The 26,046-nt window shown below is 43.5% G+C and overlaps 1 protein-coding gene across 2 annotated transcripts; it reads right to left on the bottom strand.

Moving 5' to 3' along the window:
* Positions 1 to 1,041: 1,041 nt before the first annotated feature.
* On the bottom strand, positions 1,042 to 25,341 carry LOC118398134 (phosphatidylinositol 4-kinase beta-like). 2 transcript variants are annotated; one of them, XM_035793187.2, is made up of 13 exons: positions 24,863 to 25,341; positions 23,938 to 24,025; positions 15,343 to 16,613; positions 6,689 to 6,916; positions 6,188 to 6,421; positions 5,964 to 6,073; positions 5,762 to 5,866; positions 5,376 to 5,499; positions 5,157 to 5,270; positions 4,770 to 4,921; positions 4,372 to 4,504; positions 4,014 to 4,134; positions 1,042 to 3,863 (listed from the first exon to the last, which is right to left on the bottom strand). In XM_035793187.2, the coding sequence occupies exons 3-13, from the start codon at positions 16,597 to 16,599 to the stop codon at positions 3,682 to 3,684; spliced, it is 2,760 nt and encodes a 919-aa protein (XP_035649080.1). In that variant the 5' UTR covers positions 16,600 to 16,613; positions 23,938 to 24,025; positions 24,863 to 25,341; the 3' UTR covers positions 1,042 to 3,681. The 2 variants fall into 2 exon arrangements, with proteins under 2 accessions (XP_035649080.1, XP_035649079.1); XM_035793186.2 differs by lacking the exon at positions 23,938 to 24,025.
* Positions 25,342 to 26,046: the final 705 nt, after the last annotated feature.

The following is a 26,046-nucleotide window of genomic DNA, read 5'->3' as shown; positions in this document are numbered from 1 at the left end:
TAAAGGAAAATCTAAACAAACTGTCATGGTGTCCAATGACTCATTTGTCTGGTAAATATCATTATTTCACATCGACTCATAAAACCAGCTCAGTATCATTATCTGCTGTTTTCACCTGCAAAGCTTCATTTTCTAATACTTGTGGAATAGTTTATCAATGTTAAAATGGTACAGTGGAACTGGACACTAAAATGGAAGTTAATCACACGCATACAAACACTTTCATTTGTTGCAGGACCATTGCATTTTTTCAAAATCAATCATAGGTTTTTCTTGTTTTAGCTTCTGCTCTTGTAGCCCTTTCTGGCTTTGTTTTTGGTTTCTTCCTTTTGAGGTCCTCCTGTTTCTTGTCCACTTGAACCCGTTCGTGTAAGTTTCTCCCACTCGTTCTCTCAAAAGTAGCCAGCTACTTCGACTCCTTGACCCTTTTATAAAAAATGTTTTGAAAACCCTCTCAACTTCTCTGCCCCTCTTTCGTTTCCATCTTTGGATGAGAGTCCAAGAAAGGCATTAACACGTCTTCGTGATCAGATGAATCCTATCGTCCCTTTGCGGTCACTTGTTAAATCCACTTCAATCAGTAGACGAAGGGGAGAAGACAGGTTAAAGAAGTATTAAGCTTTAAGACATGGATTGTGTGTGATTGGGCAAGAAAAGTACCTTTGAACAGGTTATGGTAGGGGACAGACGCACCGGTTTGAGTGTCAACTGCAATGCTGCTGGGTTTTTCTCACTAACAGTCCCCGTGTGGATCAAGAATGATCCAAGGACACCCAGCCAACTTGATATAACTGTGGGAAGCATTGGAGCCAGCATCCCTGTGGAACGCTTTCGACACCTTGTGGGGTCCATGCCCTGACAAATTGAGGCTGTTGTGAGGGCAACATAATATTAAAAGGTGTTCCTAATGTTTAGTATACTCAGTGTTTCTCTCATTTGATGAATTTTGGCTAAAATGTGCAGAGTGGAATGTCATTTAATTGGGAAACTAGAAACCTACTGCAACACAAATTACTAGTCTGAATATGTAATTATCACACGTTAAAAAACAATTTGATTTATTGAATGAGTCATGCATTTAGTCTCAACCACAAATGAAAAGTTAAACAATCAGGAAGCTTAAGTGTTTTGATACAATGTAAAGTGGACAATTGCTTCCCCTGTACATTTTAAATGTCTTTAGTATCAAGGACAAAGGCACTCCATATCAACCATAGTTAATTACTGGGAAAAATGCTTTGCTTGGTGTGGACCAATTCTGTATAAAACCATCTTTCAGGAGGGCACAAATGTTCAGAACTTAGAAGGCAAACATTCATATAGAGCAGACATCACTTTCTATTTGAAAACAAGTGATCTATACAATACATTTATCTGGAGCAGTCTGAACATCGTTCTGCACTGAATTTAGGCCTTGGCCTCAGTGTCATCTGAATGGACATGCATGTACCTGGTGTGACACTGGACAAGGACAAAATTCTGCTTCTCAATGGGGAGACATCAAAATCAACACAAAAGGTTTGACGGACAGCACCCAGTCCAGCAAAGATAAAATGCACTTTATAGAATAAGGTTAGGGTTGGAATGAATGAAGGGAAAAGCAATGCAGTAGTAGTGTTTAGAGAAGAGTCGGCGGGAGTGTTGAACTTCTGATAAAAGCACTTCCTGGGTACATGACCTGCATGCCCTTGTCCCAACTGTTGCAATGATAAAAGTTGTACCGCTCATATGTCAAGGCATCGGTTCTCACAGGAATGACTGCATGAGAGAAAAGTTGTCACTTTTGCTACACACAAAAGCCCCCCACCAACGACTCAGCTTTCAAACATGAGCAGGTAATATAAGTTATAGGCTATCCAAGCATGTAGCTCTTGAAACCACTCTCTTCAATACATGTGTGTTTGAGACCGCAAGGGGGGGGGGGAATAAAAAGAAAAGTTGAGTATAAGAAAAAAATTCACATGAAGGAAGTTGACTTGTGATAGTGAGCTCATACTGTTCAAAACAAAAGGAGAAATAAAACAGACCAAGACAAACGGACAGGAATGAGAAATCACTCCCATTATTTACATAATCTGCTCAAGGACAACCCTCGCTCTAGATCGGCCCGAGTTATTCACAGGAATGCATCTGAGCCAACCAGAGGGGCGGCAGCGTAGCCTAGTGGTTAGAGTGTTAGACTAGTAACCAGAAGGTTGTGAGTTCAAACCCCCGAGCTGACAAAGTACAAATCTGTCGTTCTGCCCCTGAACACTGTTCCCAGGCCGTCATTGAAAATAAGAATGTGTTCTTAACTGACTTGCCTGGTTAAATAAAGGTTAAAAAAAATAATTAAAAAAAGAGGAAAGTGTTGAGCATTCTTTAAATATGCAACCTAAGTTAACAAACCATACAATAATGCATTAATAATCACATTTCGTTAGAAATTAGTGGAACATCAATGTTGAGTGTTTGCATAAATTTAACCACAGGTAGCCATTTTGGTTCAACATAACTCAAGTGCATGAGGCTCATCACTATGCTAGCGTTCCTTCAAGTATGGTGGTTTAAAGAGTGAAACAAGCAAAGCAAAGTTCTACATGATGCATGTTGGTATAACACAGTCGGCATATTAAATGGTAAAACACTCTGCCCTTTCCTGATAGTCTGTGATGCCTATTCAGTAAGGACAAGAGTCCACGGAGAACTGAGATAAAGAACTTTCTATTTCATGGTATTTCTATCTATAACACTAAATGTGTTACAGATGTGCTCTACTGAACGAGCCCCAGTTGTCCAAAACCCAGATTGAAATGAAGCTCCACCTGTTATCAAGGATGGGAACAAAAACACATACAACCAGCAGCTTTGCTGCATATGCTTGGACCCCTAATAAGAGATGAGTTGGTCCTAGTTCACAACTTTCCAGTTTAAACATTGTTCAAAATGCATTAAACCTTGGATTAAGGAGTTGTTTTCCCTGACAGATAACACTCGTACACCAATGGTTTTTAATAGTGTCCCCCCTCTCTTCGGGCTGGCTCATTCTTGATAACCATAGGAATTTTCAGAGAACAAAGAAAATGTCCATTAGAAAACCTCCGCAAATGATATGTCTTGTGCTTTCTTTGTCGTTACACAGTGGCTTCTCAAAGTCCATTTTGCTCTCTAAGAACAAAAATAAGTCAATATATTCAATATGCACTGCTTTGTGACGCTCTTGCACAATTGGTCCACAGTTATTCGTCTTCTATCCATTCTGATAAAAGTCTTCTTGGCTCCTCTGAATATAGACCACTCCCTCTCCAGTGTTGCCCCTCCCCCTTTTCAATGAAGTACCTCCTCCGATATTGATACTTAATCCTTTTCGTGTGTGATTTGAAATGTGCGTTATGCCTCGTTTTAGAAGTCAATGCGCTAAAAGTCCTATGGATAGGAGGACAAGAGGGAGAGAAGGTGCGGACTCCCCCCTCCACAAGGCCAAAACAAGGAGGGGGAAAACAGAGGTCCGTCTAAGACAAAGAACATACATAGTTCGCAAACAGGACCTTGTTGCACTTGTCTATACAAGAGTCCATTTTCCTAAATGTGCTGCTATGGCAAGCACACATGCGTGAGTCCATATGCACAGGTTACCACCATCTTTATATGCATGTTCGCACATGTGGTTGTCCCATGTGGTAGAGTTTGGTGTGGAACTGTTCACATGATGCCGTTGGTGAAGTACTGGAAGCCGTCGTAAAGCTTGGTGGTGATGGAGCGCATGGAGCCATCCACCATCTGCTCCACCAGCACCTGTAGCTGCTCCTCCGTCAGGCTCATGTGGAAACGCTCCTTCAGGTGGCGGATGGTGCTGGAGCCATGGAAGCAGGGCAGGTGAGAGCCTGGTGGGGGGTGGGGGGTGGGGGGGGGGACCCAGGGAGAAGGAGTCAGAGGAGTTGCAATACCAAGACCACAGAAAAAGATAGATCATGTTTATGGAAAACCAACACAACACACTGCTCATGCTAATATACGGTTTTAGCTAACAGTACCTTGCTGCATGATCTCCACTATTTGGACCACTTTCTCCATGTGTTTGCGAGCAGCTATCAGGCCCTGGAGCATCAGCACCTTGTAGTAGTTGAACATGTCTTCATCCAGGCCTCCCATCACCTGAGAGAGAACCACAGACAAAAAGGTTAGTCTGTACACATACAAAACCAACAGGTTATGCAGGCTACTGCAGCTAACCAGCAAACTCATTGTCGCCAATAGTGTCTTCGAACACTGACAAATGTATTTACGCAGATTGTTAGGGAGCTAGTTGTATGATCAATTCCACAGTGTTTTCCGGTTTACGCTTTTATATGACAATGTAATTTTGCATGCAGTAGGATTTATTTGACTCACATCCACAAATTCGCTGGTGAGCTTAAAAGCAGAGGTCTCAAAGCCCAGGTTCCTGGGAGAGCTGGACAGGATGAAGCCAAAGTCAATGTGGATGATGTGGCCCTCCGAGTCTAGGAGGATGTTTCCATTGTGTCTGGAAAAATGGAGATAAGGGGAGTGAATAAACAGTTTAGGAATACAGGAGATGGTGGGATGTGGTAGTTGAGATCAGACCACAAAAACAGTTTACAAAGGCAGCCCAATTCTGACACTTCTGCCTAATTATTGGAAAAATATCAGAATTGTGCAGCCTGTGTAAACACAGCCAAACAGGCTCAAAGACAAAGGAAGAGGGGAAATTGAACATGAGTAATATAACTAGTGAAACTGAAGAGGGGTGAGAAGGGAGGGCTGCCCACCTGTCTTTAACCTGCAGCAGGTAGCAGATGAGACTGTAGCCGGCGCAGCTCTCCACAAAGTTGCGTCGGGCGGTGAGGAAGGCCTCGTTGGTGTAACTGCCATGCTCCTGCAGGAAGTAATCCAGCAGAGACAGCTGGCTCTGCTTCCTCACCTGGAGCACAGAGATAGCATTTGGCATAAAATAGCAACAGACACCGTAGTCCATTAGAATTAGCAACCGACACCAAATTCCAGTGTGTGATCAAACCATTACTAATATTACCAAAATCTGTCATCTCAAGAGGAACTGGACTACAAAGCTAAAAAACTCGGCCTGAAGTTATTGTTAGGCGACTTTGTCATGAGATCAAGTGCCCAATTGGGTCCATTTCATTTTCTCTGCTCACCTGGTGCAGAGACACAGCGTTCAGCACAGGCTCAATCATCCCGCTGTCTGATGACATCACCAGGATCTTATAGGGCTTGATCCACAGGGGGACGCGCTCCTGCTCCCAGATGGACTGGAGAGGATAGAGGAGAAGTGGAGCGAATTAGTGAGTGAACACTAATAATACTACCACAGAGGACTTTTCTGTGGAATGGGACTCTACTGTGGAGTCAAGTACCTGTAGCTGGCTGAGCACCTGGAAGGCCAATAGCTCTTGCCTCAGGTCGTCCCCACACTTCACGATGACTGACAGCAGCCGCCAGTTTGGCAGGTGACCGTAAGGGGAGCCCTCCCTTATCCGCCTGAGGGATGGAGAGAGAAAGGAAATAGTAAGGACACAGCAAATTACTTGACAATGCATTGTTCTTCGCTGAACTAAGGGAGGTGCACAATTGGCCCAGTGTCGTCCAGGGTAGGCCGTCATTGTAAATAAGAATGTTTTAACTGACTTGCCTAGTTAAATTAAGGTTAAATAAAAAAGTGGCATCCTCAGTGGGGGATTGTGTATGCCCACCAATTTTCTGTATCTTCTAGTAATTCCATTTCTATGTACCAATCACCCACCTGACTTTCTCCTTCCAGGGCTCCTTGAGCGCCACAGCGGACGGGTCCTCTGGATCTTTCCGGAACGTTGTGGGGGTGTGGGCCAGGTTCTCTGACAGACGTCGCCTAAGAAAAAAGAAACATGTGGTTGTAAAACTATAACAAGAATGTCTTAAAGAGAAACAAGCTAGCAGAGAAATTCTGGCTGACAGTGACACTATACCTGATGTCGCCGGCAGCGATGAAGACAGGCTCCTTGCTCTCCGTGCTGGTGATGCTGTCCACAGAGAACTGGGAAATGTTGTCACTGCTACTGGTGTGGCCTTCTGGGAGCTGGAACCATAGGACCACAGGGTTAAAGTACATTCAAATCTGATTCACTCCCTCCTTCCCTTACAGCCTAGTCATCAAAATGTTACTTGAAGAAGTCATTGTGCCACACGGTACCTCCACTTCCAGCTCGCCAATGTCATCCACGGACCAGGCCTCGTCGTCGTTGTCGTAGTTGGGCACAGTGGAGAAGCTGACGGCGCGCTGCTCGGCTGTGATGCCAATGCACTCCGGGAGGAGGTTGTCCGCAGAGCGGGCACTGCGGATGCGCGTCTCTGGGATGCGCAAGGGAATGCCGGATGTCTCGAACCTCTCGCACTCCAGCACCTCAACGTAGATGATGTATGGGGCCTGAGAGGAAGGGGAGAAAGAAGAGGTCAGAAGGCATACTTAGGGACCGGAGTTCTAGACCTATTTTTCTAAGACACATTTAAGCAGGAAGGTCCATTGACAAAGAGCATTGGGGCCCACTCCATTTACACTCAAGGCTCCTCAGGAAATTAATAATAACAAAAACTAACTATTAGGTCTTCTGGTCAACTTGTTTTTGGAGCCTGTAGTGTGTTTGTGTGTGTGTGTGTGTGTGTACCTCATATATATTACAACAAGTCGCCTCACCTTGTCTTTGGAGTTGAGCACCACGGCCTGTGTGTGGGGCATGCGCACCACGTGGTGGTCGAAGGCTGCAGTGGGCAGCCAGACGCGGGCGGGCAGCTTGTGGTTGAGTTGTGACAGCTCTGAGATGAGCTGCCAGGTCTTCTGCTCCTTGGTGGGCAGTGTGGCCAGCTGCTTTCCGATGCTTATCAGAGACTTGATGAACTCCCTCTGCGGCGTCAGGCGCAGCGGCTACAGAGAGGAGGAGAGAGGTAAGGAGGAGAGTTAGAATCTCGATCAAGACCGATGTCTTTTTGTGTTCTGAAGACATTTACAATGAGTTACAGCAAATAACAAGTGGCACAACTTTCAGGTCCTTTCTTGAATGACTACAAAAACAAATTAAAAAGGCTGAGAAAGGAGGGAGGAAGATGGGTATTGAATGGAGGATGTTTTAGGAGCGGAATCAGAAGAGAACCAAGGGAGGTATAAGACTAAGAATGCATGGGCACAGGGAGAAGGAAGCAAATCAATTCTGTCAAACCATTGCAGTACCACAATAGTTAAAATGATAGAGTTGAGCGACACCCAGATACCTTGGGCCTTGGAGATGTTTAGTCAACTTATGGTGTCCAATATTCCTGTCTAAAGTATGAGCAATATTCAATACCATTATAATAGGTCAAACGACACCGAGGAAGTTATTTCTTCTACAGTCCACCATTCTGGATACTTTGAAATTAGATAACCTTATGATTGAGATGTTACCATTTAAAAACATACTTAAATTGAGTTTTTTTTTATGGAAACAATGAAACAAGCGCCATGTAGGCTAACATATGGGACGGTTAACATTGTTAAAATACTTAAGAAAAAAAAAAAAGGTAGACTCAATTAAATTTGTTGCCACGGGCAGCACTGCAGATATTGAGATGAGCGAGATACAAGACTTTGCGCTCACACAGTCGCACTGCTACAGCACGGTAGCCAGGTGACCAAAACAACGAATACTCCTCGTTGTTGCGGAAATTCACCCACAATGCAGTTTACTTTCTGCATCTACATCATACCGCTGAGTCTACCTTTAATACCAGGTAGGACCATTTTTGCAACATGAACTACTGCCAGTTGCATGATTGTGGCTTAGGACTACCATGTAAAATGTGTAAACATTGTGTGTCAACATTGCATGTGACACAGGATCAAGGACAACAACCACACGAGCCACTGCCTGTTCACCCCGCTATCCACCAGAAGGAGAGGTCAGTACAGGTGCATCAAAGCAGGGGCCGAGAGACTGAAAAACAGCTTCTATCTCAAGGCCATCAGACTGTTAAACAGCCATCACTAACAGAGTGGCTGCTGTCAACATACAGACTCAAATCTCTTACCTTTTTTAAAATTAAGTAATCTTAAGGTGGTATCACTAGTCACTTTAAATAACACCACTTCAATAAATGTTTACATACCCTACATTACTCATCTCATATGTATATACTGTATTCTATACCATCTACTGCATCTTGCCTACGGCCATTGCTCATCCATATATGTACATACTCTTAATCATCCCTTTACATTTGTGTGTGTATAGGAGGTAGTCATTGTGAATTTGATAGATATTACTGCACTGTTGGAACTAGACGCATAAGCATTTCGTTACACTTGCATTAACATCTGCATGTGACCAATAAAATTTGATTTCAATTTGGAGCTTTCCATTCAAACATGTTCCCGTACTAACCTTTCATTTAGTACAGGTTACTCCAGGTGTCTTTACATTTAGCCGAGTCTCCCGATTCCAAAAATCCCAGGAGTATTTAAAAAAAAAAAAAAAAACATGACGCAAGTTATCCGATTACAGAGCGAAAACGCAAGGGGTTAGACACCATTGAACTACATGCCAATGTCCATATTAGTATCCTACAGAGAAATCATGCCCAATGCATACATTTTTTAGTTGGTGTGGACATTGAAACAGAGCCGTTGACATACATGGGTTAGGCATTGGGCTGTATTACCGCCACACCGGCAGTCACGGGTCATGACCACAGTTCAATTCCATGACCGTTGGGAATGGTAATCCCAATCCAAAACTGCACAAATGAATGGCACCGATGGATTGCCTACCAAACTTGCTAATGGCCCGGAACTCAGCACTCTATTGTCCCTCTAATCACATCATGATTGAATTTACAATAATCTAAATGATGAGGACAAATAGTGGCTGGAGTTAAAGTTCCCGTTCCCGAAATGGACCAGACACAATATGCAAATTTTTAAAACATCTTCCCGAAAAGACAACTTGTTCGAGCAGAGTGAGGGAAGCAGCAAGCAGAAAAGCCAATTGTTTTGCTACTTTATTCAACCGGAGCCATAGAGACAGAAGCTGTAGGCTGTTAGTGAGTGGAGAACATTCGGTGTGTGTGTGTGTGTGTGAGAACATGTGAGTAAGACATGGGAGGCTCGGAGCACTATGAGCCTGGAGGCACAGGAGGTAGAGACCGCAACCCCTTAACTTCTTGCTAGTTATTCATCCTCCCATCCGATTACACAGTACCTGTCTTGACTGCATCAAACCCAGAGAAGCAAGCTAACTAGGCTAATTGAGGCTAGCCAAAGTTAAACACGCTTTTCACATTCCTACAGTTAGCCTACATAACTCCACTCAGATTATAGCGTAAATAGCAGCATACCGGTTGGCTTTTGGTCATTGTAACCCTTCTCTCATTTCCCTTTTAATTCCATAGATTAGATCTCCCCCTCTTACAAATCATCAAGATACAGAGCTGCATCATGCAGCCTATTTTGAATTTTAAGACATTCCCAGGTTTATAGGCCTATCACAACTAAATAATGGATTTTATTGTGATGGCTATATAAAATGTATTAGACTTTCTAAAATCTAGATGTCCCAAAAAGGCACACTAAACATGTTTATGTTAAAAAGGTCAATTACCGTGAGAACGGCAGTCATTTGCATGACTATTACCGCCTGACAATTTCATGACCGCCACAGCCCTAGTTAGGCATATTCATAAGTACTGCTTTTCCAGAATGAGGAACCCATATTTCATAAGATTTCCTTGGTCTTTTTGTGTTGACAGGCAAACCAAGCAGCTTCCTTTATGTTCTACTTTTGTAGTCAAATGTCAAAATGCCCTTCCTGTGAAGATGTGTATTTTTCTGGATCATGACCAAACGGCAGACTACCTGAGCATTATTTCCAGTGGACAGGACGTCATGTTGAGGAAGGGTCCCTGAGTGTTCCTGGGACCCGATTCAAACCAATCAACTGTTCTAAACAGAAAAATAACTCAACTGATTCTGGACCAGTGAGGCAAAAATAATTTGTTTTCCAAACAAATAAAGTGGCTTGGTAATACTTCCCTAAATTAAATTAATCGATTTGAAAAGGTTGAGTGGATACCTGCTCTATCATAGAGTTGAGATTAGGCCTGGCTCGCAGTCAGCGTTCTAATTCATCCCAAAGGTGTTTGATGAGGTTGAGTTCTTCCACACCGATTGACAATTTTGTATGAACCTCACTTTGTGCATGGGAGCATTGACATGATGAAACAGGAAAAGAGCCTTCCCCAAACTGTTGCCACAAAGTTGGAAGCACAGAATTGTCTATAATGTCATTGTATCCTGTAGCGTTAATATTTCCCTTCACCAGAACTAAGGGGCCTAGCCTGAATCATGAAAAACAGCCCCAGACCATTATTCCACCTCCACCAAACTATACAGTCGGCACTATGCATTTGGGCATCCGCCAAACCCAGATTTGTCCGTCCGACTGCTAGATGGTGCGGCAGGTAGCCTAGTGGTTAGAGCGTTGGGCCAGTAAACTAAAGGTTGCTGGATCAAATCCCAATCTGTTGTGTTGCCCCTGAACAAGGCAGTTAACCCGCTGTCCTCCGGTCGGCCATCATTGGAAATAAGAATTTGTTAACTGACTTGCCTAGTTAAATAAAAAAAGGTGAAGTGTAATTCATCACTACAGCGAACGTGTTTCCAATGGCGATGAGCTTTACACCACTCCAGCGGACGCTTGGCATCGCGCATGGTGATCTTAGGCTTGTTTGCGGCTGCTCTGCCATGGAAACCCATTTTATGAAGCGCCCGATAAAGTTATTGTGCTGACGTTGCTTCCAGATACAGTTTGGAACTCGGTAGCGAGTGCTGCAAGAGAGGACATACGAGTTGCGACGCACTTCAGCACCCACCACTTCTGTTCTGTGAGCTTGTGGCGCCGACCAGCTCTAGAAATTTGACCAACTGACTTGTTGGAAAGGTGGTCTCCTATGACGGTGCCATGTTGAAAGTCACTGAGCTCAGTAAGGCCATTCTAAGATTGCATGGCTGTGTGCCCGATTATACTTTTGGTGCTTAAGGACACAAAAACAGGTTGAGCTTCTCGTGTCGCCCTCTTGTGACGCATTTCAGGAGTCTAGCCAAAATGAGCAATTAGCTGAGTCCCCAATAGACATGTAACTAAAGTACATGTTGCTGATGACAACTACACTGGGGATAGAGTCGACAGGGAGACAGAGCCCGAGGCTTGGGTTACCTGCAGAACGCAACAAGGTGTGGCAGAAATACATTGTCTGTGCATACATGTCAGCAGTAGAGCACATGTCCTTTGCACCTGCAGTCCAGGTGATTTTTGTAACACGTTGCCCAGTGTTTAACGCGGTATTCTAAGGGTGGAGCTAATCTGGAGACAACAGATAGCTCCTCTGTACTAGCCTGTCTGATAAGGAAGTCAGTCTAAAGACTTACAACTGATTTTACAGCAGTCAAATCAATGTTGAGGCATTTGCCGAATGTCTTGATGTCCAAGTCAACAACGCAGGGCTCGACATTAACACTTGTTCCGAACAGATCAGTAAAACATTTATATAAACACATACAAAACCAGTCCAAAGTTTTAGAACACCTACTCATTCAAGGGTTTTTATTTGTACTATTTTCTACATTGTAGAATAGCAAAGACAAAACTAGGAATTAACACATGGAATCATGTTGTAACTAAAAAAAAATGTAAAAAGTGTTAAACCAATTAAAATATAGTTTATATTTGAGATTCTTCAAATAGCCAAACTTTGCACTGATGGCGGCTTTGCACACTCTTGCCATTCTCTCAACCAGCTTCATGAGGATGTCACCTGGAATGCATTTCAATTAACAGGTGTGCCTCGTTAAAAGTTACATTTGTGGAAGATAGCCCTATTTGGTAAAATACCAAGTTTATATTACGGCAAGAATCGCTCAAATAAACAAAGAGAAACGAGTCCATCATTACTGTAAGAAATGAAGGTCAGTCAATACAGATCAAGAACTTTGAAAGTTTCTTAAAGTGCAGTCACAAAAACCATCAAGCTCTTTAATGAAACTGGCTCTTATGAGGGCCACCACAGGAAAGGAAGACCTAGAGTTACCTCTGCTGCAGAGGATAAGTTCATTAGATTTACCAGCCTAAGAAATTGCAGCCCAAATAAATGCTCCAGAGTTCAAGTTACAGACACATCAAGAATTCAGAGGAGACTGCGTGAAGCAGGCCTTCATGCTGCAAAGAAACTGCAATTGCTGCAAAGAAACCACTACTAAAAGGAAAGCAAGAAGGAAAAGAAACTTGCTTGGGCTAAGAAACCAAATGTTTTTTATTTTTGGTTCCAAACGCTGTGTCTTTGTGAGACGCTGTGTGGGTGAACGGATGATCTCCGCATGTGTATTTCCACAGTGAAGCATGGAGGTGGTGGTGTGATGGTGCTTTGCTGGTGACACTGATTTATTTAGAATTCAAAGCACACTTAACCAGAATGTCTACCATAGCATTCTGCAGCGATACGCCATCCCATCTAGTTTGGTCTTAGTGGGACTATCATTTGTTTTTGAACAGGACAATGACCCAACACACCTCCAGGCAGTGTAAGGGCTATTTGTCCAAGAAGGAGAGTGATAGAGTGCTGCATCAGATAACCTGTCCTCCACAATCCCCCAACCAAATTGAGATGGTTTGGGATGCGTCAGACCGTAGAGTGAAAGAAAAGCAGCCAACAAGGGCTAAGCATGTGGGAACTCCTTCAAGACTGTTGGAAAAGCATTTCAGGTGAAGCTGGTTGAGAGAATACCAAGTGTGCAAAGCTGCAATCAAGGCAAAGGGTGGCTATTTGAAGAATTTCAAATATAAGATACATTTTTTGATTTGTTTAACACTTTTTTGGTTACTACATGATTCCATATGTGTTATTTCATAGTTGATGTCTTCACTATTATTTCTACAATATAGAAAATAGTAAAAATAAAGAAAACCCTTGAATGAGTAGGTGTTCTAAAACTTTTGACCGGTAGTGTATGTTTACATTGAAACCCACTCTGGGGAAAAAGGGAGCCATCTGAATCCACCAGTGCCCCAGCCCAGTGGCTGTTGCCAAGACAACACGAGGGGGCAGGAAGAGGGAAGTAGTGAGGCAGAGAAGGCATGCTGGGCACTGACAGCTGAACCCAGACTGTAAACAAAAGGGCCGTTATGCAACACACAACCCAACCTGCACTGTGGGGGCGGTCCCACTCACATTACAGTGCGGCTCAAAATGGTGGACATATTTCACAGCATTCTTCTTCACTGTGATTGGTGCCTCTTGGTTTTTCCTCACTATTGCAATCCAGCCAGAGGCCAAGTAAAAAGATCAAAACAAAATGAGTCAGTTCTGAGGCAAATAACCAGGACTAACAAAATGGCGAGTGAAGCCTTAGCAATAAGGACTATCAGTACACTATTTATTATTACAAAGCTAAATGGACTGCTTGCCATTCACCTAGTGATCACTAGTTTCTAAACAGAGGCGCAAACAGCGAGACTTCCCGTAACGCTTGCGAAGCAGACTCTGCAGACCAGACCGGGGTTTGGCAAGTCAATGGGAGAAGTGACAAATCTAAACTTCGTTGTGAATTTTTTTTTTAAATCCAAAACATAGATTCGGGCCGAGCTTAAGTAGCAGAAACTGTAATTACCTCGAAAGTGACATTTTTATTTCCAACAAAACCAACTTTATATCAAAAAGTAGTGCCTTTGATTTGACAGCTTGCACGACCGTTAGGTCCTGTGCAGAAACGCATTGGGTCTTCGCTAGCTAACGTTGCCATGACATCACCTACTAGGGTGATCGAGTATTTCTATTGGAGAAGCAGTTTCTACCCATCTTTGCTAATAAATCCTAAAGAGCAAAGTAAATTAAATGAAGCGCCCTTGACCTCCTTTGGGCTGTTGGTTGCCTTCTGTGGATTGTTATTGTGGCCTACAGGATTCTTCACAGCACCGACACAGATTAAACAGGGATCACTGGCCACAACGTCAGCAGGGAGGTTTGATGCAGGCAGAAGTGGGGAAGGGAGGGGAGGAAAAGAGAGAGGGAGAGTGAAAGAGGATATTAGCTGAGAGAGGGATTGGTAGAGGATATTAAAAAGGATGACAAAAACAGATGTGGGAGGGGAAACATTGGTAGTAGCGAGATAATGCATAACGCAGCAAGATGTCTTGGAGTCCACTTGCCCAGAAAGTCTATCATTTTTAAAACATTTTTTTTTTAAAGGCATGTAACTGTGAGGACAGTAAAATATATCAAGGAGGGGAGAGGGACCATCACTCTGCTCTGGTTCAGGACATTGTCCCATCTAAAACTACCCCATTTTATTTCTCATGAAATAAACTGATCCCTGATGAGAGAGAGGACTGGCAGAAGGCTGCAAGCCAGAGAAACAGTGGGACTGAGAGAAAGGCCAGATAAGGGGAAGCACACAAACTCTCCATCATGCCTTCCCTGTGCACTCAAAGCAATCATAGGGAAACTAGTCTGAAAGTGTCTCTTCCAACCAAGAGGCACGGCTTTTATACGATTTACCACAAGGACTATATCACTCGTCAACACTGACAAATCCTGCCAACACACAAACATGCTCACAAAAGCATCTGCTAAAACAATCCAATGTCTGCAATGATAGAAAGTGACCCATTTTTTCACCATCTCTCCATTCAAGAGGGACCCACCCTCAACCTCACTCTGACCTCTGACACCAGCTGCAGAGCAATCTGGCTGAGAAGTCCAGCCAAAATGGAGAGGGAGGAGACTGCACGCCCAAAACAATAGGGAGGGAACTCTGGAGATGTGGGACAGATGCTACCTAACCCCAACCCCTTTATTAGTTAGGCTGAGGGTAGTCTGGCTAGACCATACGAAAGAGCTGGAATAGAGCTCCTCAAGGTCCAACACTTGTAATCCCGGGCTCCCAGAGAATGTTCAATTTTGACAGAACAGTTTTTCCATATGGAAGAGGCTGCACCTGCGAATAATAAAAGTATAGCTGGCACAGCACAATCCAGAACGGTTGAACCATGTTTCCCACAGTGTTATGTAGGACAACTACTTACTACTGACACAGATGGAGAAAAACTTGGGATTCAGGGTAGGGGTTCAGATTCCTCAACTAAAATCCACACAGGGTTTACTGTGCTTTATCATACATAGGGACTATAAAAAGAGAGAACATGTATGCAACAGGCCTACTATTAAAAGACATGATTAAAAACAAAAACATAAAGACATTCTATACTCAACAACTGACACCACTCTCCCTTCCCTCTCAGCATGGCAAAATATGTTAAAGGCACTCACCTCATCGTAGCCGCTTTCCATCTTGGGGTTGCTGGCTGTTCTCTTCAGGCTAGTCACCAGGCTTGTGCAATGCGTGGCGTCTGACTTGGACCGCTGGTGTGTCCGCTTGGAAGGCGAGAGGTAGGCATCGGCGGGGTTGATTTGGCTGTCGGGGGCCAGGGACGGCTTCATGGTGTGCCGCTGGTGGTGGTGAATGCGGGCACCGACCCGCAGGCCAGGCCTGGCATCCACAGCACCCACACCTTTAGAAACTGCATGGGGCTTTAGTTCATCTGAGAGGATTAGCTTGCGCAGCTTGGTGCCGCGAGAGTGGCGCTGGGTAGAGATGTGCATGTCGGAGGAGTAGGCGCCGAGCAGCCATGCCGTCTGCAGGGAGAAGGCAATGCTCTGGCGGCAGCGGTGCACCACATAGGGTCGGATGGCGTCGCCCATATCCTCGTCCATGTGGACGTACATGTTGAGCAGCTGGGGCAGGTGGAAGTCCACGTCTTCGTCTGAGAAGCTGAAGAGGCGGTTGCCAATGTAGGCCTGGACACCGGGCTCTTTGGACTTGTACAGGTAGGACATGGCCATGGAGACGTCGAAGAGCTTAGATTCAAAGAGCCGCAAAAGCAAGGACTGCTTGGCCGCCGCAGAGGACTGGTCGCCATTCTGTTGTTGCGACTGAGGGCATGTCTGCGTAATTTGTCGGGGAGGGTCACGCTTTTCTTCTTCCTCCTCCTCCTCTTTAATCGAACCTGTGTCACAAGACTGTTGTGACAGAGGGCATTTCTGCATTATTCGTTGAGGAGAATAACATCGTTCTTCCTCTTCAGTGGAACCCGTGTTGCAAGGCTCCATGTATACGGTCTCTTTGGGCAGCCGCCATTGTGGGCTGCACTTTTGCAACAACTCCGGTTCTTCCTCTACCTTCAGGAGTTTGACCTTCTGCAGGACCTCCTGGCAAGCCTTCAAGGCCACTTCGGGATTGATGACCAGGTCCAGCACCACAGCGTCCTCAGATATGATGTCCAGAGGAGGGCTGCAGCCCCGCATGCCATCGCTGTCGCTGCTGCTGCAGCCACTGGGGCTGGAGCTTCTGGGACTGGAAGACTGGTGCTGGTTGGGGCAGTCCGAGGAGCAGTCTGAGCAGGAGAACGAGGAAGAAGAGGATCCAGGTGAGGAAGGGCAGGAAAATGTGGAGGTGGAGGACAGCGAGGGGCTGAGGTAAAGTGCCTCGATCTGGGCAGGGGAGAGAGACACTTCCATGTCAGCCATGGCGGCAGTCAAATCTGGAAGAAGGAGAGATGAGTCAGTGAACCAAGAGACCAGTGTACAAACAGGGGGGATGACATCACATAGATTTGTTAAGTTATGCTTGCTCTTGAAGTCATACATACATTTTATAAAATTGTATAATTTCACCATTTGAAAAATGTTCATTATCTGGAATATAAGATGGGTGCCTTTCTCCATGACCAAGTATACTGAACAAAAATATTTTTAAAAATGCAACATGTAAAGTGTTGGTCCCTCGTATCACGAGCTGAAACAAAAGATCCCAGAAATGTTCACTACGCACAAAAGCTTATTTCTCACATTTCTGTTAGTGAGCATTTCTCCTATGCCAAGGTAATCCAGCCACCTAACAGGCGTGGCATATCAAGAAGCTGATAACAGCACAATTATTACACAAGGGCACCTTTTACTGGGGACAATAAATAGGCCACCAATTTTTTTTTGCCAATTTTGTCACACAACACCACAGATGTCTCAGGTTGAGGGAGCATGCAATTGGATATTCTGGCAGTCAGCATGCCACCAGCATGCCAGATAATTTAATGTTCCTTTCTCTACCTTAAGCCACCTCCAACATAGTTTGAGAATATGGCAGTATGTCCAACCGGCCTCACAACCGCAGACCACATGTAACCACGCCAGCCCAGAACCTCCACATCCGGCTTCTTGTCTGAGACCAACCACCCAGACAGGTGATGAACCCGTGGGTTTGCACAAGCAAAGAATTCCTGAACCAACTGTCAGAAACAATATCAGGGAAACTCATCTGCATACTTGTCATCCTCACCAGGGTCTTGACCTGACTGCAGTTTGTCATCATAACCGACTTCAGTGGGCAAACGCTCCTCTTCAACAGCCACTGGCACGCTGGAGAAGTGTGCTCTTCACGGATGAATCCTGGTTTCAACTGTTTGTTTTATTTTACTAGGCAAGTCAAGCAAGAACAAATTCATATTTACAATAAAGGCCTACCCCGGTCAAACCTGGACGATGCTGGGCCAATTGTACGCCACCCTATGTGACTACCAATCACGGCCGGATGTGATACAGCCTGGATTCGAACCAGGTACTGTAGTTACACCTCTTGCACGGAGATGCAGTTCCTTTTTTTTTTCTTTTTTTTTTCTCATTTTGTCTGTCATAGTTGAAGTGTACCTATGATGAAAATTACAGGCCACTCATCTTTTTAAGTAGGAGAACTTGCACAATTGGTGGCTGACTAAATACTTTTTTGCCCCACTGTATCTGTGACCAACAGATGCATATCTGTATTCCCAGTCATGTGACATCCATAGATCAGGGCCTAATGAATGTATTTGTAACTCAGTAAAATCTTTGAAATTGTTGCATTTATATTTTTGTTCATTGTATCAACAATCTAGTTCAGTAAATTTACCAAAATCAATTCAAAGCATGCAGTTCCAATCAGCATAAGATCTACTGGGTCACAAGGTCAGAGTCTTCCAGACATCTGTGATCACACTCATGCTATAACCAAGTCCAAATCCATGACAAACAGCACTCTACACAGCTGCACAGCCAAGGTTTCCCAGAATGGGTCTGAGCCAACGAATCAAAAGCCTCACAGATGTGCTTGAGGCCCTTTCCAATTCCCAGGGGAACGGAAAGGATTAGAGCATTACACAACCAGGCAGATTCACCTCATTTCTAGAAGGGGAGAGGATGGTACTTATGTGACAGTGTCCATGACAGCATTTCCAGTCAAAATGTCTGGGAAAGTAAGCTCAAGATTTCACATCCATTGTGTGTCCATCATTCATAAATAGAAATGTCAAGAGAACAAAATGCTAGTCATTTTCAGCAAACAGGGAGATGGGCACTTTACATAAAATCTCTGCTAAAGCTAGGGTTTTGCCTTAAAAATACTATTATGTAGTATTTAATAGGAATTCAATGGGGGGGGCTAAACGATGGAGGCTAAAACCAGGCCATTTTGGATGGATAGATTTCTATAATGAGAATTTGGGGTGAAATGTACTCAATTCTGGTAAAAATGTCAAATGTATTCAAAATAAGACACTGCCATAAACTAGGCATCAGTCTTCAGAATTACAGTGGTTTGTTGCAAATACATAATGGTATTCTAACGGAATTTGCTACTGCCATTGTTAAAACGGGTTTAATGAGAATCACCCACATGCGTGTCATTCAACAAGTTTCAGCATGGAGTCAGGTACAGGGCTGGAAACTGTGTGCAAATGTCACCTATTTATACCACAGGTCTGACCAATAACAGTGAAAAAGACAATAAAATCACTTCTTTTATCTGTACCTTCAAAGTTTGACACTTATAACCGACTGAAAGTGGACCTATGGCTTCCACGTCATCCCCATTTGCTGCCATTACAGCTTCCACTCTTCTGGGAAAACTTTCCACTACATGTTGGAACATTGGAAGCAAGTCCCTGCAGCATTCAGCCACAGGAGCATTGTATGGACCTCCCTTTGTATACAGGGGCATTGTTATGCTGAAACAAGAAAAGGGCCTTCCCCAAACTGTTGCCACAAAGTTGGAAGTACAGAATTGACTAGAATGTCATTGTATGCTGTAGCGTTAAGATTTCCCTTCACTGGAACTAAGGGGCCTAGCCCAAAATCATGAAAAACAGACCCAGACCATTATTCCTCCACCAAAGTTTACAGTTGGCACTATGCAGTTGGGGAGGTAGCGTTCTCAAAGCATCCGCCAAACCCAGATTAGTCCGTCCGACTGTCAGATGGTGACGTGTAAATTCATCACTTCAGAGAACACGTTGACACTGCTCCAGAGTCCAATGGCAGTGAGCTTTACACCACGCTTGGCATTGTATAGGCTGATCTTAGGTTTGTGTGTGCCTGCTCGGCCATGGAAACCCATTTCATGAAGCTCCAGCCGAGCAGTTCTTGTGCTGACGTTGCTTCCAGAGGCAGTTTGAAACTCGATAGTGAGTGTTGCAAATGAGGACAGATAAATTGTTATGCACTGCGCACTTCAGCGGTCCCGTTCCGTGAGCTTATGTGGCCTACCACTTTGCGGCTGAGCCGTTGTTTCTCCTAGACATTTCCATGTCACAATAACAGCACTTACAGTTGACCGGGGCAGCTCTAGCAGGGCAGAAATTTGACAAACCTTTTGTTGAAAAGGTGGCATCCTATGACAGTGCCAAGTTGAATGTCACTGAGCTCTTCAGTAAGGCCATTCTATTGCAAATGTTTGTCTAGGGAGATTGCATGGCTGTGTACTCAATTGTTTACGTCAGTCAGCAACGGGTGTGGATGAAATAGCCAAATCTACTCATTTGAAGGGGTGTCCACACACACAATGTTGTGTAGAGGTTGTTCTCTACAGCGATGTCTGTCCAAAGGTCCCGTCCGTCCCTGCAGTTTCAGAGAATCCGAGGGCACGGATACGCCACAGCTAAGCTGAACAGTTTGTGGCATACACATTGCCATTCCAGCCTCAACTTTGAAAGAGCACAATTAACCTACTTCCCTCTCAATGCCTGCGTTTTAACACTTAGCCTAAATGTTAAGCACAGACCACAATACAATATTCTGACACTTATTTCAGGTCCCAAGAACACATTGTGCTATTAGCCTAAGCCTGTTCTTATTAGTACAGCTTTATAGTCAAAAGGTATAAGCTAGGCCAAGCCTAATTAATTCAGCCAACCAATGTTGTTTTAGAAGCCGATCTGAGATTAGCACACAATGAAGATTGACTTTCCCATGCCTATAGGCCTAGGAGTATCAATTAACAGTGACACATGCCCAAAGCTCTGATTTGGTACTGATAAGATTACACATTGACCTCCAATGACATTCCCACAAATGTTACTACAGCACAGAAAGCTCTTTAAAAAAATGTATTGCTCAGAGATATGGATAGACCTGCCTAATAGTTATTCAGATAAATGTTTAACCGACTTTACAAGCTGTAACTCATTCTTGTGGGACGTGCTTGATGTTCCGATTTCATGAGTGATGTGCCAGTTGACACCATCAGAAATTCTTTATGCGATATTTCTTGAAGTAAATATTTACAGCAATTAAAAAATATATATTTTAAAAAGTGCACTTCGACAAGTGAAGGCCATGCGAGGCTCTGTGGTTGTAATGGTTGCACACTCGGCCAACTGTATAATACAGCACAGATGCGACACGGTCATAATTAAACAAGCATTATGAAACAATGGAGCCCGTGCCGGCTCCTCCAGGCAGTGTATGGGACGATGGCTTCCAGATGTGGGGTTTGGAGGATGTAAGAGTGGGCGTCTGCCTCCTTTCTTCCTCCACACAGCTGCCGCACTCTGCAGGAAATTGGTCTGCTGCGCCACAGAGCAAGTCAAATACAGTACAGGCAAGAGAGCCTCCAACAAGAAGAGAGCATCAACAAGTGTGGGTGTGAGCATGTCAGAGGCAGTGAGAAAGTTATTTACCAGACCAAAGGTTTGAGGCAGATTTGCACTTGATAATTATGAGGACTCATGCTGGCACCTCTGTTTCTCATTTAAGGAAAGTATTACAACTGCCAACTGGGCTGGAGATATTTGCAGGTAAATGTAGGCCAAACCATGGCAGTAGACCACTTGGCCTTCAAGTCTATAATGTAGCCCCTTAATGTGTTATGCACAAATAGTCAGTGTGCCAGCCTGAATGGCCTTTATTGTGGTTGGGTGGTAAAGGCTGGAGTGAAATGCAGGGTGTTCACTGTTACCAATCTCACTCCAAACACAAACAACATCTGACCTAGTTGGACTGACAACCAGTGATGTAGCAGGAGGAGCCCATCTGCTGTCCTTCCCTCCTGAATGCCAACCTCAGTTATCGGGAATCTACATTTGTACACTGGCTGAAGACAGAATTTCATTTCCCTTAAACAGCATGTAAAAACTTGTTGGAAAATGACCATTCCACTGACCCCGTAACATACAAAAGCTTGTATGTAGAGCATTTTCACTGCCACAAATTAAGGCATTTAGAGAAGGTGAAAATGAGTGTGACAGGTGGTCCTGTGTAGCTCAGTTGGTAGAGCATGGTGCTTGCAATGTCGGGGTCGTGGGCTCGATTCCCGTGGGGGACCCGTATGAAAACGTATGCACTCACTACTTGGTAAGTTGCTATGGATAAGAGGATCTGATAAATTACTCAAATGTAGGAGAAATAGAATTTCAGCCTGTATTTACTATCTTTAATTTGTTTTCATGTATATAGTGTGTACACTGGACAGTCAAAATAACAGGAAGGGCAGTTATATCAAGCGCACAAAGCCCTACATCTCTCATGTCCCTGTTTATTATTTAATGAGGTAGTGGCACACTGGCACACCCAGGCAGAAAACACTGATTGGGGTCTCGCTTGCGCCCCGAAACCGTGACCAGGAGGATCAGTTACTTCAGTCTTTTCATCACAGCACAGATGGTAAAGTTCCTCTGCTATTATAGCAGGGGAGTGAGTAATCTGGCACCGGTTCAAATCATGATCTCTCACACATTAGGACTTCACCAAGAAAATCCCCTGGCTATTAGAAGACCTACATTGAATAAACTCAATGATATTACATGCCCTTTTAGAGTGGGAATGTGTGGTTGTGTCGTCAGTAAATCAACAAAAACCCTCCAACATACATCTCCAGTAGGCAGCTTGTCCATATAGGTCTAGTAAGATTTTATTCCATAGAAGCGAGCAACCAAACAGGAAGAGAAGTGGCTGGCTTATTCTTTTAAATTACTCTTCCATGTCCATATGCGGTAGACAGCACTTCCTGATACTAACTGTCCTTTTTTGTATTTCTCTTGTGGTTTTGTTCTATTACATTGTTATTGAGCACTGCATTGTTCGGTTTAGAGTTTACAAGAACGGTATTTCACTCTACTTGTGCATGTGACATTAAAACTTGTGCTCTTGAAATTCAGTGTTCGATTGAACACAGATGGGCAGGTAGGTATACAATGCCTGAACTAAATGTCACATTGTCACTAGCTAATACAAGTAATGTTTGCAGTGAACTTGGTCTATCTTGTCTGGATAAAACACAATCCTGATTATACACCATTTTGGTGTTTCTTTTAGGGGACATGGGTTGGTATCAGAGTAAGTGAGTTGAGTGGTCGGAAATCACGTCCATCGCTCATGGAGCAGTACTTACACACGGCTCCAGCATTCCACCACTCCGCAAAAAAAAAAAAACGTTCCTAGAGCAAATGGAGAAAAAAATAACTGCCGCTCCAATCATTAAAAAAATAAATCACAATTTAACCAACACCCATCTAGTTGTGTGACTACCTGGACATACCATTTGGTTTTTAAATAATGAAACCAAACTATATGATTTGAATGAAAATTATTTGAATAAATATGAAAGGGTGAATGTAAGAAGCAGTCATTTCAAATAGGCTACATGTCGTATTAAAAAGCATATAAACACTAAATTGGTTAGGAGCCAGGAAGCCTAAGGAACGAAAATGAATTATTATTTAGGCTATTTTATTCAGTGTCGTTGCATTAATTATTTTGAAACACAAGTTAGGCCAGGCTCATGCGATGGTGCCAGCAGGCCAGCAGCGGAGAATATCCTGTCCACATTCTTGCCAGGTGGGTAGAGAAAGAGAGCTATGCATACACGTTTTGTTTAGGCAAAATAACCTAATCAAAACAGAAAACGGGAATATGCCATGGCTATTGGGCCAAAATACATGTATAGATAATATAACAAAAATTAAGTAAACTTTTAAGGTCTGATTTTTTGTTTATAAATACTTTGATACAATGACACACTTAGGCATCTACCCATCTAATTTATTTATTTTAGCATGTGCAAGTAGCAAGTACACCATCATGCTTTCGGGATATGTGCATTTTCTGACCCCACAATGATTGTTTCGTTGTGGACACCACATCACTGCTCACCATCTTGGTCCTTATCTTTGTAAATCAACTTGATTTTGGACCTGTGTGTTTCATCAGTTTCTTTATGAAAATATTTAGTGAACTCCATGACGAGTAGCATAATCAAGGGGCTATAGCAGTATACAAGCAGACTACAAATGCATGCTACCCGGGCATGCCCTGAAGTGAGCGCTACTGGAACGAAATCGGAGTGGGCGAGAGCCGTCGCTCCAAGCTTTGGAAATCTCGCCCAGGGCTCCAGTCGATTGGGGCACGCTCCGTTCACATACTCTGGTTGGTATTGCAAATGCTTGGTGCACTGTAAGATAAACCTGAAAGTGAATCAGTTTGCTTGGACATAACCAAGGGAACAAAGTGCATTATTCTATATTCTTCAGTTACAAATGACAAGGCAAATAATCAATTTACCTTACTAGGAGGAATGATGACATCTCCATAAAACTGATAGAGGGGTCAATTCTCGAGCGTTAATGATGGACTGGTGTGACGTCTCGTCCTGGGCAAAGTGTCAAAGAGGCACGTGCAGTTCAAAACAGTGAACTAATGTAACCATCCGTCATGTTAGACTCCTAAACCGGCATTATATATATATTTTTTTTTTTTTTTTTTTTTTTTAAGTACATAGACGATAGTTAACTGGTTACGCTTTAAAGTCAGTTGTTGGCTATAGCCAGAGAGGAATACGCGAAACCAATCAACTATAATATAATTTACTATGGAGATTTAATTTAGGCAATAATCTGGTTTACTAGCTATCAAGGCGTGCCACAACGCCATCGTCATTAGTCACAGCAGCTAAGTAGCTAACGTTACCTATCAAACAATCAAAATCCACGTCACAGCCCAATGCACACCTGAGCATGATTAGCGTCCTATCTGTATTCAATGCCCCGTCTCCGTCGTACATACATTGTTCGGCTAATGTTCACAGAAGGCCAGTTCAACAATATCTCACAATATCCGGATTTTTTGGCACAAACGTTAGCTAGCTGCGTGAGAGAACCAGGCTAGCCGCCCCCATAGGCCAGCACTTCTGCTAACTAGCTACCACTTAAAAATATCCTGAATGCTATAAATAGTAGGCTAGATTCTTCAAAATCACTGGCTTCAACCTCCCGTCGTAAAAAAAAAATTGTAAAAAAAAAGACAAATCCATTCATATTGCTAAACTCAAAAAGAGCAAATAAAGGCTTGCTTCTCTGATTTGCTCGCTAACGTTACTGCGTCGCCCAGGAAGAGAAAACATTCCTTACTAAACAGACCAGCTGGAGCAACAAATATTAGTTGTTGAAACACTAACGTTGGGTAATTAAATACATTAAAACAAACTTACCTTCTTGACAAACAATGTCAATTTTAGGGTCTCAATCAATCCATTTGATTTGTAATTCCATTTGGAACGACTCTAGCTCCCCAGCTCGAATCTCAATTCTAATGCTGCGCAAATTCCGAAAGAAATGCCTTCCTCCAGCTGACGGATCCGCCTCAAAATATTTAAAAGAAGTGTTGACGCCAGCGTTATCACATCAATGGGCAGAGAATCTGAGCGAACACATCCCTTGGCATGAAACCAACGTTTGATGCGTCATTGGTCCTATCTGTTCAATACCAAAGTCATACATACATAAACCCAAATTATGGTTTATGATCTCTACTTTACATTGTGTGATTTGAAAAGAAAAGCTCAGAATAACCAATGTTGGAAATAAATAACATTCGAATATCAACTTGCTATGTCACAACTTTCTCCAAGACTCAACCTAGAATAAAATCAAGAGTCTTTGGAATCTTCCCAACTGAGTTGTGTGACTTCTCTCTGCGTATCAGGAAGATTTTATATTTGTCTTGTGCGTTAATTTGCATGTGGCAGTGGAGTCCGGTGGGAGGAGCTATAGGAGGATGTGCTCATATTTGTATTAACTCATTTTATGTATGTGGCAGTGGAGGCTGGTGGGGGGAGCTATAGGAGGATGTGCTCATTGTAATGGCTGGATTGGAATAAATGGAACCGTATCAAACACATCAAAGATATGGAAACCACATTTTTTTATTCAGTTCCAGCCATTACAAAAAGCCTGTCCTCCTATACCTCTTCCCACCAGCCTCCACTGGTATGCGCATAGTATGCCACCCGGTGGCCAATGTGGGAAGAGACACCAGTCCTTGGCCTGAACCCTCATTTCCCTTTTACTCCACTGTGGTACAGTAAAATCACTGGTACCAGTAAAACGGGTGAATTTCTGTAAATTGGTTGATCATTGGGACCAGAAAGGGCATTGTGGTACCCAAACTACAAGGAAATGAATAGACAATTACATAACATGCCTTTCATAATTCAGGGCTGCAATTCTGAAAATACTTTGGCAGGAAAAAAAACTAACATTTTGGGACCCTTAGCCACTGTGGCCAGGCAGAGCAAACTTCAGTTCAATCATTGATTTACCTCTTGTCAATCATTGACTGAATTTGATTCATATGACTGTAGAATCTCCTTACTCTCCAGTGATAGCATCTGGT

The sequence above is a fragment of the Oncorhynchus keta genome, chromosome 19 (genome assembly GCF_023373465.1).
Source record: "Oncorhynchus keta strain PuntledgeMale-10-30-2019 chromosome 19, Oket_V2, whole genome shotgun sequence".
In the NCBI taxonomy this organism is placed as follows: Eukaryota; Metazoa; Chordata; class Actinopteri; order Salmoniformes; family Salmonidae; genus Oncorhynchus; species Oncorhynchus keta.
The sequence above is the reverse complement of the archived record's forward strand: the minus strand, read 5'-3'. Positions and strand labels throughout refer to the sequence as shown.